This window comes from Hippocampus guttulatus, chromosome 7 (genome assembly GCF_054856545.1).
Source record: "Hippocampus guttulatus isolate MCC_2025c chromosome 7, RoL_Hgut_1.0, whole genome shotgun sequence".
Classification (NCBI taxonomy): domain Eukaryota; kingdom Metazoa; phylum Chordata; class Actinopteri; order Syngnathiformes; family Syngnathidae; genus Hippocampus; species Hippocampus guttulatus.
The window spans coordinates 3,701,755-3,721,217 of NC_141267.1; the positions used below are offsets into that span (position 1 = coordinate 3,701,755).

Sequence of the window (19,463 nt, forward strand, 5' to 3'; positions counted from 1 at the left end):
GGTTATCTTGCCACATTTCAGAGGCCTCTTATTCCCAAATGCATAATCAGATTCAGACGGGAGATGTCACGTTGGAAGGGCGGAGTGCTGTAGTTATCCCCAGACCTACAGTCCTCACGGGATAATGGAAACTCAATTTTTAGGATTTTTTTCAAAACGGTCGAAAATGTCAACATGTTAGGTGTTCAGATCATCTTTGTCAGAAATCAGGTCAACATGCCAGTTTTCAGAGGCCTTTTATTTCAAAATGCAACATCTGATCCGGACGAGGGTGGTCTGGGTGGAGAGCCGGGGTGCTGGATTCCTTCTTTTAGGATGTTCTATAAATGGGCGAAAAGATTAACATGTTAGAATGCAGGTCAGGTCAGAACACAGGCCATCTTGTCACTTTTCAGAGGCCGACATCAGATCCGAATGGTCTTGTTGGATACCTGCAGTGCTCTAGTGTCCTGCAGGTCTGGTTTGATTGAGGGATAACTGAAATTCATTTTCAAGAATCTTTTGAAAAAAGCAGAGGGGCTCAAAATGTCATATTTGAGAGGCATTTTAATTGGTAATGGAATTTTCGATCTGAATGCCTGTACTGAGGTTGGATACCTGGGGTGCCCGAGTGTGTCGACAACCTGGTGTGGTTGCGCGATCACCCAGACAGATTTTTTAATCATTATTTTTTTAATATCAGATGAAATTGATGTGGAATTACCATTGACTTTATTTTCTATCTCCACTTGAGAACGCTTTTTTGTGCTGTTGTGAGAGTTCTTGTTCTTCTGGGGTGAACGTATCGTTAGCTGACAGCCAAGAAATTACTTATTTTATATTTTTATTAATTTCTTTTAACCCGAACAAATGACGTTTATGCACGAGTGGTGGCTCTTTTATTTTGAAGGTGCCCAACGGCGCTCGCTGGCGGCACACTACCGTAATGCAGAGAACTGGCAATCGCAGTGGCGGCTCACTTGACTTCAATTTTGCGAGTGGAGGCTGGCTTGACCGCAGTAGCAAAACGCAACTGTCGGGAAGTGAATCGATCCCGTCGGCTGGATCCACCAGTCGCAGTGCAAGCTCCTTCGATTCCAGACTGAGGGGCCTAGCGACGCCAGTCCCACGTAGCACCCAAGTTCAAGTGTGCTGGCCGCGCGCACCGCCGAAAGCCCACAGCAGGAGAGAGGGCTTTCCGTGGCAAACACACCCCTCTCAGGAAGATGGAGCAGACCCCAGGAAGTGTTGCCTATGCATCCGATCCGATCCTGGGCAGTCGGCCCCCGTCAGAAACTTGCCCCCCCCTCCCGGGTCCCACACCCGGCACGAATCCCGTTGGTGTCTTGCAAGGTTCCCCGTCAACATCTCCTTCCCACACCTCCCGCAAGCCACCCTTCTCCCTCCGCGACCCCCCTCCCCATTCGCCCTTCGCCCCCCCCCAGCCCCCCCTCCACGCGCCACACCCGCTCCCTCCCTTCTCCCTCCTCCCTTCTCCACCTCATTCTCTCTGTCCACTCTTTCACACCCTCTCATGTGTACTATCACTCGTTCTCCATTCTTACCCCGAGCTTCAGTTCTGTTTCCCCTTTCCCGTCCCGCCCTTCCTTTCCTCCTGTCTCCCCTTCTTTCATTCCTCTCTCTTCTTTTATCGTTCCTGCTCCTCGCTCCCCTCTTCCTGCCAGGGCCTGGATGGGGGTGAATCCCCACCAGTCTGTCTTTCACCCATCCTCCCACATGTCTTTTGTCCATCCCGCCCTGCTTGCGCTTCCTTCTCACCATCCGCATCTCACCCCCTGGGGAACCTTTTTCCCCCCTCGTCGCGCCACGTGCGGGTCCTGAAAGGGCCCTCGCCTGACTTTTGTTTAAGGAGGGTTGTGGGGCGGCTACTCCCACTTCCCTCCGTTCAGGCGGGGCAAGCATCGGGTGTCTCTCCTTCCGGTGAGGTCCCTTCTCCTTCCCCGTCAGCTGGTAGGTCTTTAGCCGCAGCAGGGGCTCGAGACCCCCAGCGTTCCCCCTCGCGCCACGTGGAGGCATCCCACCAAGCGAGGCCTATGCCTATGCCTTCCTTCCTGGGCAATCGGCCCCCGTCAGGGACTTGCCCCCCCTCCCGGGTCCCACACCCGTCATGCTCCTCCTCATCATCATCAGGGGTTTAAGTGCAGTCACGGTGGGCACATAGGCCCACAAATGGATCAACTTCCCACATGAGGCCCGACGCCGGGAGGCAGGGGACAACAAACTCACAGAAGGAAGAGACATTGCAATCTTCGGAGGCCAAACTGGTACCTTTATCAACGTCACCCAGCTGGACAGAGCAACAGTGCTCACTATTCCACTTTCCGCTTTTCAATCCACCCCGCCCGTACAAACAGTGTGTGTGGGGGGGAGCTTCAACACCTAACCCAACTACGTTCAGTGATGGCGCCCGAGTAGGCAGCCGTCCGCAAGTGCTCTCATGAGCCTTGCTTTTTTAGTTGTTTTTGTGTTCGTTTTGTCACTTTGTGTTTGTTGTTACGTCGTGTGGACCTGATGTGGACTTTTTTCAGCATTTTTTGGCCACGACATTCATCAAGGAGGAGACTGTGCTCGGTGGTTGCGCCTTCTCGGCAGCATGGGTATATCAGCACTGTTTTTGACTGGGAGGAATGTCGGTGCCATTTGACTGTCGTTGCTGGACAGGCCCGGGGCGCTTGTGTCTTGCGCCTGTAATGGGCAGCATTTTTCACAGCCCCGCTTTGTTCAGCGGAGAGATCGGTGCTGTTGAACGGTCTGCGGCTGGATGGATGTAAGTCTTGAGGAGCCGACGATGAGAAGAAAGGAGCGTTAGCGCGGAGCGCCGATGCGGATTTGGAACTGGGAGTCGCGGCTTGGAGTTTGAAGCGGATTACGTGGGACAGGAGAAGTGAACTAATCTCTTTTTGTCAATGGACGCTACAGCTTAGTGTTTGCTTTCAAAATTTAGCTTGTAGCAGACGTGTGCACATTTTCAGCATGACGTCTCTGATCCACTGGTGAAAGGACACTTTGATCCTTTCCTCTTTCATCTATAACTGCTTCAGACAACAAAGTGTATATGCAGAAAATTGGTGAAGATTGCACGACTGTCTGTGTCCTATGTGTTGTGTTGTGTTATTTTTGTTATTTTGACTTCAAAATGGCGCCGCGAGAGTGGCTGCATTTCCAGCAGCTCCTATATTTTGTTGTTCTACTTCTTCCTTTCATAACTTTGCTGCTGTGAATTGGCAATTTCTCCATTGCGAGACTAATAAAGGTTTTCCTATCTTATCTTATTTAACTAGCGTCCCGCACCCAAAAAAATCATAAGAGCTGGCACGCATGAGAGAATGATGTTACCTCAATTTCCGGGAATTATTATACAAATTCCACATGAAATCTGGAGGCAAAAAAATTGGGTCGAAAAGGTTAAAATAAGCAAACTCAAGATCGCGAGGGGACTTCATTAAGTTTTGCTTTTTCCTCTATGACTGTGTTATCAAATGCCTTGTTTTGTGGCTTGTTTTGTGGGCATGGTATAATGGAGGACCACACCTGCATGTGCCCATCAAACTGTGTGTTGTCCCTCCACGTGTCCCCGACCAGGTGGGATACCAGGGTGACAGCCCGGCAGCAAGTGTCATGATATCACACGGTGGAAAAAGTTCCAAAGTGTGAGGGGTTAAAACCTATTACAAAGGTGAGACCATTGAAACCTTGTTAGAAGAAGACACTGGTGTAGGAATTAATAAAATCTCTTCCTCAAACGTGTTGTCGGGGTAGCTAAATCCCTAAAGAATGATTGCATTGTTTGTATGAAACCACGTGCTTCTCTGCAAATTGTGGAAGCTGTTCCACCTGAATGTGTCCTAAATATGATGCAGGGTCTGCCAGGGACCGCTTTTTGTTCAGCATACTCTGCTCATTTTCCTGTTGTACAAGTAGAGACTAGACCAAATAAATGTTTTCACCCTCCGACCTCCCGGAATTTCACGTGTTTTCAACGGGATAGTTGTAAACACACCAGGTGCACTGTTCATGGTAATATCAACTCCGCTCTATGCAGCACCACTGAGACTGTCTCAAAAGGTCTCACCGAATTCGTTTGACGGTCTCAGTTGTGTTGGTATTGTGGTGGAGGAACTTTGTATGCTAAATTGTCTTCCAAATGGTCAGGAACTTGTGTGTATGTTACTGGAGTCCAGCAAACAACTTCTTTTGATGTGAATGATGATGTGTTAACACTCAACAGTACAGACAGGTCGAAAAGAGATGTGGATAGTGATGAATCAAACACTCCAATTACATGGAATACCCCTGTCGATTATATGCAATTGGTCAACCTCGAAAAAATTCCAAATGAAGATAAATTGTTAGATGAAGTAAGCGCAGCATTCACACAGCTGCCTTTCATAGATTATCTTTTTCCAATAACCACTTGTAAGCACACAGAATTAATCAATTATTTGAACCACAAGGTTAACACTCGAACACATTACATGTTATTTGGCTACTTTATTTTATGATAGATTTTTCAATATCAGTCTTTTGATTTTCCCTACATGTCCATCTTTTATTGTTTTCACTGTCAGTGCTTTTGTTTTTTTCACTGTTACCGTTCTCTAAATGTAGTCAGCTGAAGTAGAAATTAAAACCATTGGAAGAATACAAGTGATGGAGTACAAGCAATAAGTTGATAAAGTATATTGAAAATTTATGATGTTAAAATGTTTAATTAAAAACTTCCCCAAAAAGTTCAAGGAATTCCAGTGATCCATGCGTGTTGCTTGATGTTTGTCCTTTTGCCATCTCACCCTACTCTTTTGTCCATGCAGCAGTACAAGTACATTGACACCATCAAGGCAGCAACCTGGGGAAACAAGATTGAATGTTGAATCCGTCGTTGGTGATCAGGTACTGTATATTTTCTGAAAAAGATCTTTTAATGGAAAATGCAAACCGAAATATTACAAATATGGTGGCAAACAAACTCATTATAGTCTCAGAATGATTGTTTTCAGCAGCTGCTGGCCATTATGGTTTCTTGAATTTTACATTGCAGTGTGTGCGCGTGTGTACCTACTTAAATGTTGAAGACCATCATCAAAAAATGTAACTATCAGACAATGATTACCCAAATAAATTGATTTACAAACTGGTGATTTTATTTCAAGTTTGTTTATTAATTGTGGGAACAAGAACTGTTGAATGATACCCAGCCGTGTGTGAAAAGTACTTGCACCCATGAGTTAATTGTGGCTAATGACATTTATGGGAAAGCTGTCTGTTCACTGACACCCAAGCCTGACTATCTGTTCAATCAAGAAAACACTTGTCTGAACCTGTCGGATAAAATGAAATCAGCCAAAAGCATCCACTGCTGTTGAAAGCAAAGAAGAAAGACAATGATGAGAGCCATTTTCCACAAACGGAGAAAAAAATTCCATGTTTTGCTTTGGTGACCCTTCTGGGGAGTAGCCAGACCACAAAAATGACCCCAAGAGCAACGACTCAAAACAACCCAGAATAATATATAAGGAAGGGGACAGCAACCTTTTCTGATGTGGAGAGCAACTTCTTAGGTACTGATTAACGCAAAGGTCTTCCAGTAATTAGGAAACAGATCAAGATGCAACATTCAATTATTTTCCTACATATAAATCGCTGCCACTGTTAACATTTACAAATGATCACTTTGACAACATTCCCATAAAATCACAATGCGAGCTATTTTTAGAACAGGCCCACAGGTTACTCATGTTGACCCCTGATCCAAAGAATGGACTCTGGTTTACAACGGTGTGCTAGGTTTTTATCGCTAGGCTAATGCATAGTGGTAACATTGATTGCATCAAACTCTTCCAAACAACCACACAGTCTCCTGGAGTAACGTCAATTTAGCGAAAATGACATATTGCCTTACGAATTGCTTCAATTATCCAAATATCCACGAAGCGATCAAAGCGCTATATCTGATTTCATGAGCCAATTGCCATTTCATATTGCATACAAAGCTTCTTTTGAAAATCACCTGCTTCAAACTACAGTGGTGCTACTTACGAAATTAATTGGTTCTGGAAGAGATTTCTGAACTAGAAAATTTTGTAAGTAGAGACTGCGTCCTAATCATTCTTTGCCCTCTTTAGTCCATGTTCTCTTTCAGAAGTGGTTTTTGCCTGGTGTTTGTAAAGAACTGATCCATGGACGTTTGACTTTGTTGGCTTTTAACAATCCTTCATAAATGTCCAAGGCAAACATCAACATAGTGAGCGATTGCCCGACCGGTGAAGACTATTTCTGGGTGATTCACATTTACGTAAAACTATCGGAATGCCTCATGACCCGGGGGGCAAATGACGAGGGCGCTGCATAGACACATATTGTTTTATCTATACTGTATACACACATAGACTCAGACCATAGGGATCCCTCTTAGCCAATGGGATGCCAGGATGATGCTCGGTAGGAGCCAATGGCAGAGCAGCTTTAAGTATGTTGCGTTCAGGAAACTTGGAGCTGCGACCAGCAGCCCACACTGTATTTTTACCTTTAGTATCTTGAAATTTCTTTCAAGAGGCAATATTTTCCTGTTGAGGCGTTTAGTAACTCGAAAATTTCGTATGAAGAGACGTTCATTAGTAGAGGTACCACTGTATTAAATATACAAACCCATGTTAATTGGCATTGTAAGAATTTGGTTATTTTTCCTCAAGAGGGCGTCCAATTCTCTTGAAATAAGAAAAAACTCCTCACCTCCCTCACCTTTTTGACAGTAAGGAAGTGACTGGGCAAAAATGGCATCCTAGGCAGAGGTCCACCACTGCACACCAAAAAGAAAATCAAGGCTCACCTTACTTTTGGGAAAAAAAAACAAAAACATCTGAATGATTCCAAAGATGCTTGAAAAATATTCTATAGACTGATGATATGAAAGTTCACATTTTTGAAGCTGTGTTTATTCTTACATCTGGTGAAAATGAAACAGCATTTCAGAAAAATTGCATACCAACAGTCAAACAAGGTGTTCTCGGGCGGTTTTGTTTTTTGAACAACTTTCTTATATTGATGGAACAAAGAATTCTGATCTTTCACCAAAACACAACAACAAGTCAACTTCAGAATGACGTAAAAAATAATAAATACATAAAGTGGTCAAGTCCAAGTTTGGACTTGAATTCAATTGAAATGTTTTTCAAAAGGCTGTTCAAATTGGAGAACACCCCAGTGTCATATAATGAAAGCAATTCTCCAAGGAAGAGAATGCCAAAATATCTCCACAGAGATGTGAAAGACTTATTGCCATTTGTAGAAAACACTTTATTTCAGTTGCTGCTAATAAGGGTGGCCCAACCCGTTATTTGGTTCAGGGGAAAACACTGTTTCACACAGGGCCAGGTAGCAGTGAATAGTCTTTTTTCCTCTTATGTAAAATAACCATTGTTGAATTGGATGGTGTCATGTTATTTCTACAGGATTGCCACAAGTGGTGATGTAACATTCTTCAGTAGTTGGGTTTGTGTTAGGGAGGGGACAGCTAGGCACCTCCTTAGCCAGAGTGCTCTGCATCTCACACCTCAGACTTGCCAGCTCATCGCCCACCTGTAGCGCATCAGCTCATTTGGGCTGGTGTAAGTTGGCTCCCAAACCGGTCTCTCTGGAATGACCTCCCACTGAACATTCGGCAAGCCCCCTCGCTGCCCATCTTTAAAACCTGCCTCAAAACTCACTTGTATTCTTTGGCATTTGACTCTGCATGACTCAGACTTGATCCTAGTTTTACTGTTTAGTGCTTTCTACCATTTTTGGTATTTGATTTTTTTGCCAGAAAAAAATGGATCTTTGTGAACGATTAGGAATTGTTGGTCAGAAAACCTTGTTTGATACAGGGGTTGAACAAAGTTGCACTGCTGATGACATTTCTGATGTGTTTGTGATGAATGGCAAAATAGCTCAGGTCATTCGAGTTCCTGATGAGTTACATCAGCCTAAAGACAGAACTCTTGTTGTCTATGAATCAGAACAGGCTATTTTGAAAATTGATCCTCTGACTTTAGGGGGACTTGTAAGCCCTGTCGATTCAAGTTCAGTTTGGACTTCTAAAACTGTTAGAGACATCACTCAAGGCGAGATGGACAGAGAAGTGGCCCGTCGATACCTTAGAGAACTTGAGTTTATGGGGAGTAGTGGAAAAGTTGGCTTTCTTGGCTTTCTTCAAAGCGAATTACAGACAGACCCCACACCAAATATTGCAACACAACGGACTGATGACCAGAATGTTGACACTGCCACTCACTATTCCGATCGAAGTGAACCAATGGAGCCCAGTAGTGTTTTCAGCCCTAGAAATGTCCACATAGATGAGAGCCTTTGCAACCCTCCTCATGTTCAGAAGATAGTAGTTGAGCACATTATACGTAATGAGCCAACCCACACATCACACATAAGAATACGCACTCTCATGTCAAATTCCTAGGCCCAACGGTGAAGTGGACTATGAGACATGGCGCATCCAAGTTGATCTCTTACTCAGCGACTCTTCTTTGACTGATGCACACAAAGTGAGAAGGATCCTTGAGAGCTTGCTCAAGAAAGCAGAGGATTTTTCTCCGCTGTTTTGGTTGGAGCAAAGAAAGGAAGTGAAGAGTTCTTCTCCATCCTCGACAACACCGAAAGCAGATTCAAGCTGATTGACATAAGCCCCTTGGTGTCACTGAGCCACCAAACACTGATGTCAATCAGCTTTGGACGCTTTGGCCTAACCCACCTAAAAAACATCATTAGACCCCTGCTGGAACCTCTGCATTTTGCCTACTGGGCAAACAGGTCTGTGAAATATGCAGTCAGCATAGGGCTGAACTACATCCGAGAGCTCCCCAACAGCACAGGGACTTATGCAAAGGGTCCAGTTTGTGGACTTCAGCTCTGAATTCAACACCGTCATCCAGGAACTCCTCACCTCCAAACTTCTCCAATTTCGTGTGTCCCCTATGATCTGCCAGTGGATCTTCAGCTCTCTGACGAGAAGGATACAATAGGCGAGGCTGGAAAGGACATCATCATCAACACGCACCATCAGCAATGCCCCCCCCCCCCAAAAGGATGCATCCTCTCTCTGCTGCTCTTCTCTCTCTGTCCACACAAACGACTGCACTTCAACACACCCAGCCGTCAAATTTATGAAGTTCGCAGATTATATCACAGTCATGGGCCACATCAAAGACAGCGACTAATCTGTTCACCGACAAGAAGTTGAGCAGCTGTCACTCTGGTGCATAACCTGGAGCTGAACACGCTCAAGCCTGTAGAGATCATCCTTCACCACAGCTGCCCCTCAAAATATCCACCTGCCCTGTGTCAAACGTCAAAACCTTCAAGTTCCTGGGAATCACACTCTCTCAGGACATGAAGTGGTAGGTCAATATTCACTGCATGCTGAAAAAAAGCCAGGAGAGGATTTACTTCCTGAGGCAGCTGAGGAAATACAGCCTGCCATAGGAGGTGGTGAGACAGCAGTTATCGAATCAGTCTTGTATTCCTCCCAGTGTTGTGTCCAAGGACCGGCAACCCGAGGCCAAGGCCAAGGCCAAGGACTTGGAAAATTTTCCGAGGCAAGGCCAAGGCCAAGGACTTGCCTCCGAGTCCAAGGCCAAGGACCAAGGACTGATTTTGAAACTGAGGCCTAGCCAAGGACATGTATAAAACAATGCTATCATACCACTTGGCAGGAACACATCACCGATTCCTCCGTTAGAATTTGGTTTGGAGCTGCCACAAAAAGGATAAAATCCGACTGCAACGGACAGTTAGGACTGCGGAAAAAATCAGTTGCACTGCCCTAACCTCTCCCGCAAGAACCAAGACAAGGGCATGGTGGGGGTTTTTTTGTGCCTGAAATGGGCAGCATTTTTCACAGCCACGCTTTGTTCAGCAGAAAGGTCGGTGCTGTTAGACAGTCTGCGGCTGGATGGATGGATGACTTGTGGAGCCGACGTTGAGAAGAAAAGAGCGTCAGCGCAGATCGCCGATACGACTGGCTTGGAATTGAAGCCGATTTACATGGAACAGGAGATGTGAGGCAAAACCTCGTTTTCATCAATGGACGTTACAGCTTCTTGTTGATTTAAATCAGTGTTTCTCAAATAGTGGGGCGCGCCCCCCTGGGGGAGCGCGAGGCTCCGTCAAGGGGGGGCCTGTTTGACCTCGGAGAACATGCTTTTATTCTTTTTTTACTGTCCTAAAATAAGGTGCGGTTGCACCTCCATGGGTTGTATGTTAGGGGGCAGTAGCGCTCTCATTGGCAGAGTTTGCGCAGGGAGCATTCTCAGGGAGGAAATATGACGAGGCGTATGTAGTGCTAGCCTTCAATGTGACTGCGGTGGCAGACGAGGAAAGATCAATGTGCTTACTGTGTCTAAAAATTTTGGTAGTGGACAGCATGAAGCCAAATAAATTAAGGCGTCACTTAAAGACATTACACCCCAATCACGCTGATAAGTTGCTTGAGTCTTTTTCAGCGAAAACGTGCCAAATATTGCCAACAATCATGCCGCTTTGTGACTGCAACTTCAGTAAACTAAAATTACAGGTCCCGGCTACACATTGAGCAGGAGCCAAGTTGTTGTGTCCTACACGACTGTCTGTGTCTTGTGTGTTGTGTTGTATTATTTTGTCATTTTATGTTAACTGTTCTTTTGATGGCGGCACGGACACCCGCAGCGCCTTCTCTCTCTCCTGTGGTTGAGAGGAAAGTAATTTCATCAATGCTGTATGTTGCACATGCTGCACATTTTACAATAAAATTGACTTGAACTTGAACTTGAAAGTCCGAGTGGACCCCCCCACACCTTACTCACCACCTTTTCCAGCTACTCCCCCAGGCAAGTGCTACCGATCCATGTGTACCAAAACCAGCAGACATTCAAACAGCTTCTTCCACAGCTTCTTCCCTCTCGCTGTTAACTCCCTAAACACCAACTCAAATCTATAGTGGCTCTTTGCATTTCTGCACACTCCTCTGACACAGTATTCCCGCAATGATCATTGTAGTTCCAGCTTTGTACATACATTTATAATTATGATTTATCTATATTCCACAGCACCAGACACTTTAAAGCTCCCATAGACTTTGTGTACAATTGCACACCTAAAGTTGAACTACAATTACTGCTCCTGATCACTTTAAAAATGGTGCAAAGATTATCTGCACAAATTGCATAACTGTCATAGTATTGTATTGCATCACTGATACTCTGCACATTGTCTCACAGCTGTCATTGGGTGGTACTACTGTACCATTACATTCTGGAAAGTCTTTTCGATACTTATATGGCATGTCCTTGTTTATCGTAGTTGCTTGTTTTTGATAATACTAGTTTAGCCTGTACTACTGCAGAAAAAAATCCTTGTCTGTTCTTCATACCTGGCCAATAAAGATGCTTCAGATTCTAATTCTGTCTTCTCTTCATTGCAGTTCAAGACATTTCGTGCCATTCAGGTATTTCAGAATGAAAGTGGCGTCAATGAAAAACTGTCTTTTTTTGCTCAGCGGCACATAGATCTGAGACTCATCTGCATAGCGGTGGAAGGAAATACCATGTTTCCTTAAGCTGTAACCCAATGGGAGCAGATACAGTGAGAACAGCAGAGGCCCCAGAATTGAACCCCGTGGAACTCCATGTGACAGTGGGGCAGTCCGTGACTCAGATCATACTGTGCTTCCATTCCCCATGCACCTTGGCTCAAACCTAGTCACTGCCCCGCCCCTCTTCTTTGCATCTTTCTTTTCTCATCTAAGATCTCATGACACTGAAAAGTGAACCCCAACAGGCTTTCCCATCCTCTCTCCCTCTCTTGTTCATTGCTTTTCATTTTTCTTTGAGAGGTGGTGCTCAGTTTTGTAGCTTGGTACTTTGTAAACTTGCGATGACAATAAGGATCAATTAATTAATTCAATCAATCAAGCATTCATTCATTCATCCAAATACTTTTTCATGGCACTGTGTACATACATGTATCCATTCATGTGTAGATACATGTACATGTAGGAGCAGGGTGTATTTGAAGTATTGTATTTAAAACATCCATCCATCCATTTTCCGAACCGCTTGATCCTCACTAGGGTCGCGGGGGGTGCTGGAGCCTATCCCAGCCGTCTTCGGGCAGTAGGCGGGGACACCCTGAATCAGATGCCAGCCAATCGCAGGGCACACAGAGACGAACAACCATTCACGCCCACACTCACACCTAGGGACAATTTAGAGCGTCCAATCAGCCTGCCATGCATGTTTTTGGAATGTGGGAGGAAACCGGAGCACCCGGAGAAAACCCACGCAGGCCCGGGGAGAACATGCAAACTCCACACAGGGAGGCCGGAGCTGGAATTGAACCCGGTACCTCTGCACTGTGAAGCCGACGTGCTAACCACTGGACTACCGGGCCGCCCGTATTTAAAACAAAGAAAACTAAATCCAAAACAAAGTCCAAAGTAACAAACAAAAACCATGACTTAAACAAAAAACATCAATAACCAAAACACTACTCGAACAAACATGACAGCAGCAAAGGAACAGCAAACAAACAACCATGACAGTCGCAAGAGCAAACAATGACCCGACACTGAGTGTTCGGGCTGGGAGCCCTTTTAAAGCCCTAATTACCTATGATCAACAGGTGTGCAGCTGCCGGGGGAGCCCTACAGTGCCACCTGTTGGTCCCTAAACAGAATCATGACAATGGAAATCTAATTTTATAGTGAAGATTGGCTTTAACATTGCATAGAATGTGCTTGTGCATATTTACCTCCAAAGTAGCAATCCCAGCTGCAACTGCTCCCACAATGTTTGCATGCTCTTTAAGGGACTCCAAGATTCGTTCAAAACAACCCTAAGAAAAAGAGTCGGAATGTCAGTTGTCCATGCCATACATGGTACGTTTTATCTATAAAATGAAAGCAATTTAATACATGAATGAGTGAAATGTACATAATGATGAAGTCTCTCCTCCACCTTGTAGCCTTCTGTCACTCCAGAAGCACACCTGACCACTGTCTTATTATTCTTAGATTGAACATGTGATGAACTTTACTAGAACAATGCAGTTCTGTACTGCTCAAGATTTACTTATACAGTACAGCAACTGTTCCCTTGGCACCCGGTCATATCACTGGCCTCGCGTGGAATCCTCACATCTTCAATACCATCACTTTTCAGAAAACAAAAACAAAAAACAAAAAAAAGATGGAAAAACAAAAAATTGCATTATCGTTGAGTCATTCACATTGCATTGTTAAAGAAAGCAAGCCATTTACAACACCTGAGATTGGTCATTAATTTGTTAAAAAAATAACAGACCCATGCAGGAAATGTGTGTTTTGTAATGTTGCCATTTTTTAAAGATCCTTTGGTTTTATATGTGTCTTCCATGCTAAAACAGCAATATTCAAAAAGTTGATGATTTGTTTGTTTGTTTGTTTGTTTATTGAGCATATATAGTACACACAATAACAGATTGAAAAAAGGCAAACAAAATTATGAAGGAAAATTAAAAGTAAGTAAAAGAAAAAAAAACACATCATCACAGTTGTATGCTCAAAGGTGTAGGAAGAAGTAAATAACGTATCTAGTCCTACCCCTTATTATGTAGCAATTTGAATTGATCATTGATCAGAAAAATCTACATATCATCAAATACTTTTACCCTTATGTATACTATACTTTTCTATTTATACACCTTTCGGTTTGTATATACAGTATATAATTATTCTTTCTCCTTTTTTATTTCAATTTTCTCATATTCATTATAATTAGCATTTCTTGAATATAATTGATAAGTTGATCAAAATCCAAAACAAGAACAAACAGTTGTAATACTATATTTTATAAGTATATCAAATGTATCTTCTTAATTCTGATTCATGTAGTTATTTGTACTTTTATTTTAGGCCATTATTTCAAAGTCAATCGGTCATCTCCAGGTGGCAGAAGAGGACCAACACATTTGGACTTCACTGCAAATTTTAGTCCTCAATTACTTATTCAAAAAGAATGATTAGAAACTTCTCGCAACCCTTGTGAGGATAAGTGATTCATATCATGGATGAATGGATATTACAAAGTGAAACACGAAAAAAAACTGAAGCAAGGACTTTCCTACTTTCACTATGTACAGTGGTTACAGGTGAAAAATATAAATTGAACGATTTTCTTACTTGTCAATCAGAAGACTCAACTCAACTGTATTTATAGAGCACTTTGAAACAGCCATTGCTGCATACAAAGTGCTGTACATGGAACAACTAACATCTATACAACAATAAAGCGATAATCAGGAACAAAGATGGTAGTAGGCACCAAACAGTAAAACTAAGATCAAATCTGAGTCATGCTGAGTCAAATGCCAAAAAATACAAATGAATTTTGAGGTGGGTTTTAAAGATAGGCAGCGAGGGGGTTTGCCGAATGTTCAGTGGGAGGTCATTCCAGAGAGAGGGACCAGCCACGGAAAAGGCTCGATCCCCTCTGAGCCTCCTTTTAGTTCTTGGTACTTCTAATAATGTCTGGGCCACAGACCTGAGGGCAGGTGTGTAGGGCGGATGAGCTCAGAGAGCTAAGGTGGTGCGAGGTCATTTAAAGATTTGAAAACAAATAATAGGATGTTGAAAAGACCTGTTTACCATGGGCGACACTGCCAGGGACACAAAACCCCACGCAACTTCGCTCCTATGATCATTAGGACACACAAATACCTCCACCCCGATAAGATGATGGCTCATAGAGGCGAAAACTAATACTGTAATATTAATAGTAATACGGTCGAACCTTGTTACAATGTACCTCGGACACAACGAATCTGTACGTTATAACGTAGTTCATTGTAACCATTTCCAATAAAATGGCCTCACACTACGATGTATAGTACAGTCTGAAGATTTTGAGATGTAAAAACATGAACACGTCAGTTATAAATATAGTACGTGTACATAAAGAAAAGATGTTATAAAACATGAAACAAAGAACTACAACATTCCTACTTCATCTCTGAAAACATTCAGTCAACGAATGTTACCCGCAATAGGCAACTGCCAGTGCTGTTGACAAAGTCAACTGTCACTGGATGCCAGCCAATCGCAGGGCACTGCTAGAAGAATAACCATCTGTGCTCACAGTCACACCTAGGGACAATTTAGAGTGTTCATGAACCTGCCATGCATGTTGATGGAATGTGGGAGGAAACCGGAGTACTCGGAGAAAACCCACGCAGGCACCGGACGAGCATGCAAACTGCACACAGGAAGGCCGGAGCTGCAATGTCATCCTGCACCTCTGCACTGAAAGTGATGTGCTAACCAGTCGACCACTGTGTCGCTTGTTGTTCCCCTTACTTTTATCTTATTTTTATATTGGAGATGTAAACAAGTGAGATTATGTCAAAGTGGATACACCTTCTCATAACTCTTACTACATTATACCATGGAACACAATGAAGTCAGACCTCAAATGAAGAAAATAGAGCATAGCCATTACCAAGAGTTGCATGTCCTTGTAGAATTGATGTAAAGATCAAGTTCAAGTTCAAGTCAATTTTATTGTAAAATGTGCAGCATGTGCAACATACAGCATTGATGAAATTACTTTCCTCTCAACCACAGGAGAGAGAGGAGGCGCTGCGGGTGTCCGTGCCGCCATCAACAGAACAGTTAACATAAGATGACAAAATAATACAACACAACACATAAGACACAGATAGTCGTGCAATCTTCACCACTTTTTCTGCATACACTTTGTTGTTTGAAGCACTTATAGATGAAAGAGGAGAGAATCAAGGTGTCCTTTCACCAGTGGATCAAAGACGTCATGCTGAAAAGGTGCACACGTCTGCTACAAGCTAAGTTTGAAAGCAAACAAGAAGTTGTAGCTTCCATTGACGAAAAAGAGATAGGCTCACATCTCCTGTTCCATGTAAATCCGCATCACTTCCAAGCGGCGACTCCCAGTTCCACATATGCATATGCGCTGTGCGCTGACGCTCCTTTCTACTCATCATCGGATCCTCAAGCCATCCATCCATCCAGCCGCAGACTGTACAAGAGCACCGATATTCCCGTTGAACAAAGCGAGCTGTGAAAAATGCTGCCCATTACAGGCGCAAAAACACAAGCGCCCCGGTGCTGTCCAGCACCGACAGTCACAACAACCAGAGAGCCAAACTGCCAGCGGTGTCGGGTGCATGCTCCAACCGGAGTACTGAATGGGCTTTCAAGCACACACAAATCAAGTTTTTTTTTTCAACCGCCCGGGACAAGAGGGCCCTCAACCCTGGGCCTATGATGAGTCGGGCCACCACCATCTACAGCGACTCCACCTCTGCCGCCGTCATCAACTCTTTACAGTTGAGGGTCGGGGACGTTGAGCAGAATCCGGGGCCGTGTCCAAGATGCCGAGCCTGCAATGGTGTGGTGTCGACTAGAGGAACAAGATGCATCACGTGCCATAACTACTACCACAAAAGCTGTACCGGCTTGTCAAAGTCAACGGTGGAGAAGCGGTGTGTTGAGAACAACTTCAACCGCAGAGACTGCGACCCAGGGGCCTTCATTCTGCACCCCTGCAACAAATGTGGAAAAGGCATCTGACGAACACAAAACAGAGCAATCTGCAATGTGTGCCAGAGCCTGACCCACCTTGCCGGCACCAAATTGTCCAGGTCGGAGAGAGAGAAGCTGAAAACGGGACGACTGACCTGGATGTGCTGCTCATCATCGGCAACCAAGACATCACCAGTTGAATTTCAAGTACCTAGAGAAAGAGAAACCTGTTCCAAATGTAGAAAGTGGATAAAATAAAACTACCCAAGGGCAACCCGTGCGACCTGTGGTGAATCGAGTCATTTGGCCTGTACGGGACTCAAGAGACAAGAGCAAGAAAAGATTAGAGACAGAGAACTATTAGGAACTGTTGCCTACCTGGAAGAGCAATCCAAAGATCAACTCCCACACTTGATACACAAATCCGCCATCCAAAGCAGCAGTGTCTCCGATGCACCAACAACAGCCAGCAACCGAACCTCATCCACTCTGACCACACCTACACCCCATCACACACACCTCAAGAACCCAAAGAGATGGAATAGGATCTGAAGAAGTCATTCAACTTGAAGGGGCACCGTGCAGGGAATGTAAGAGAAGAATCGGCCGAGGGGTTAACAGGTTGGTGTGTTCTCACTGTAACGGCAACTTCCATTTCAACTACATGACAACCACTAGGTCTCAATCCTAAGCCCAGAGAAGCCTCTCGACCTGGTGCTGCGGACCCTGCAGAGAGAGCATGAAACCACTAATACAGTGAAACTCCCCTAAAACGAAACCCACATGGGCGAAAATACCCCCTAATGTGAAAAAATCTTCATGCATGAACACCATTCCCATTCTACTGCCCCCCATACGACGAAAAAAAAACCCTGTTGAGTTATACAAAATCATTTTCTCTGCTCCAGCCTCGCGAAGACATTCACTACAAAACTCACTTGTATTCTTTGGCATTCGACTCAGCATGACTTAGATTTGTTCTTGGTTTTACTGTTTGGTGCTTTCTACCGCCTTTATTACCGATTTGTCTTACTGTTTATTGTGCATGTTAAATTGCTCCATGTACAGCACTTTGTATGCAGCGATGGCTGTTTGAAAGTGCTCTATAAATACTGTTGACTTGACTTGACTTGACTTGACAAAGAAGTCTAATCCAACAGCGACCTCTACTGCTTCGTTCGGAAACAGCAACGACCACACTAGTTTACATAGTGAACTGTTTATTTCGGTCACAGCTGCGAGTTTCCTGAACGCAACATACTTATAGCTGCTCTGCCACTGGCTTACCGAGCATCATACTGGCCTCCGATTGGCCAAGAGGGACCTCACTGTCTATGTGTGTAGATACTGAAGCTAGATCCGTAGAAGATAGAGTGGAATGCATCTGATTAGCTGCTCAGAGTAAATTGCTTATGGCTCGACGGACATTCAAATAAACGAACATTTCCTCGTTATCATGCTAAAAACCTTACGCTAACTGGAGCGCTAATGAGAGAGAAGCGCTCCAGTTAGCTCTCGAAGGCTAAAAACCTTACGCTAACTATGGCCATCGAGGACTACGAAGCGTCCCGTGGCTGGCTTAAAAGTTCATTGCATGACATCAGCTGAGCAACGCTGTCTTGGTTGGCGATCGAGGGTCGGTCGAGTTAGAGACAGTGAGATGGTGGAAAGAAAAGCCACCGGGTCCAGGAAGTATTTGTTATTGTTAGATTCAGACGAGCATGGTCGCTGCATTGCTAGAATGGCTACAAAACGGACCTTTGGATGTCAAGCAGCTAAGACAAGAAGAGCTCTGATGCTGGAAGAGAGGATAAAAGTGATCAAAATGAAAGACAGAGCAAGCAAAATAAAATACAATATCCAAGAAATTGATGTAAGTGAAAGTGAATGTTGATCGTAAATTTAGCAATTTCTTTCCCTTTTTTTCTTTCTACACTGACAATATGAAGTGTCAAATAAGTGTGTGCTCATACTTATGCACTATTGAAATAAAAATAAAGAGTACACATATGATTGTGTGTGCGTGTACACAAATGTTTGTGTGTTTACATCTGAGATCAAATTTGCTACAGTGAAAAACCCCCTGTTGTGAAAAAATTCTTGCTGCAAATATGATTTCGTTGTAGAGGAGTAGTGTGTAGTGTTGTACATTGTAGTGTCTCCACCAAGATGCCCATCATTGATAAAACCTCTAAAGGAGTAATCCAGCCGCAACTCCAAATACTGCAGTGGAACTCCAACGGGATTTCCCCGAGAGATGCCTCTCCTCGAAGACTACCTAGTGGGACACTCCATTGACCTAGTATGTATCCAAGAGATGAAGTTAATACCGGCCGACGTGCTGCGAGATATGTCCCAGTATGCGACAATCCGGCTAGACAGAAGAGTCCAGGGGGAAGCCAGAGGAGGCGGATTATTGATCTACGTGAAAAAGGCCCTGCCCTACCGCGTCATTCCTCAAAATACCTCAAGCTCCCCGGTCCTCGAGAAACTCTCAATAGAATTCCCACTACCTAACAATAAGAGGCTCAAAGTCAGTAACTGGTACCTACCGCCAGAGAACTCCCCCTATCTTCAAAGGGTGGGCTTCACAAGCTGCGATTTACAGTACGAACTAGGAGAAAACGAGATAATCTGTGCCGACGTCAATGCACATGATAGAGTCTGGGATGAGAGAGCAAGAGCGAATGAAAGAGGAGAGGTGTTAGCTGAGATGATGTTGGACGGCAACGGGATCTTCCTGAATGACGGACAACCGACAAGACAGGACCCGGCGACGGGTCAACTCTCCTCCCCGGATGTTACCATAGTACATGAGACTCTTCAGGACAAATGCAGCTGGAAGCCGAAAGATTTTCTTTCTTCTGATCACCGCGCCATACTGATTACCATGCACCTGCCAGCG

The 19,463-nt window shown here is 44.3% G+C and overlaps 1 protein-coding gene across 3 annotated transcripts in view; it reads right to left on the reverse strand.

The window, feature by feature from the left end:
• Positions 1-219: 219 nt before the first annotated feature.
• Positions 220-19,463, reverse strand: part of tspan1 (tetraspanin 1) — a 67,669-nt gene continuing 48,425 nt past the window's right edge. The window contains exons 6-8 of one of the 3 annotated variants that reach the window (XM_086116706.1): positions 12,775-12,858; positions 4,791-4,846; positions 220-320 (exon numbers count right to left, since the gene is read on the reverse strand). In XM_086116706.1, the coding sequence (XP_085972832.1) occupies positions 311-320; positions 4,791-4,846; positions 12,775-12,858 (150 nt within the window). In that variant the 3' untranslated portion in view covers positions 220-310. Of the gene's footprint in view, positions 321-1,582; positions 4,847-12,774; positions 12,859-19,463 lie in introns of those variants that run through there. The other 2 variants (XM_086116709.1, XM_086116708.1) reach the window with 2 other exon arrangements.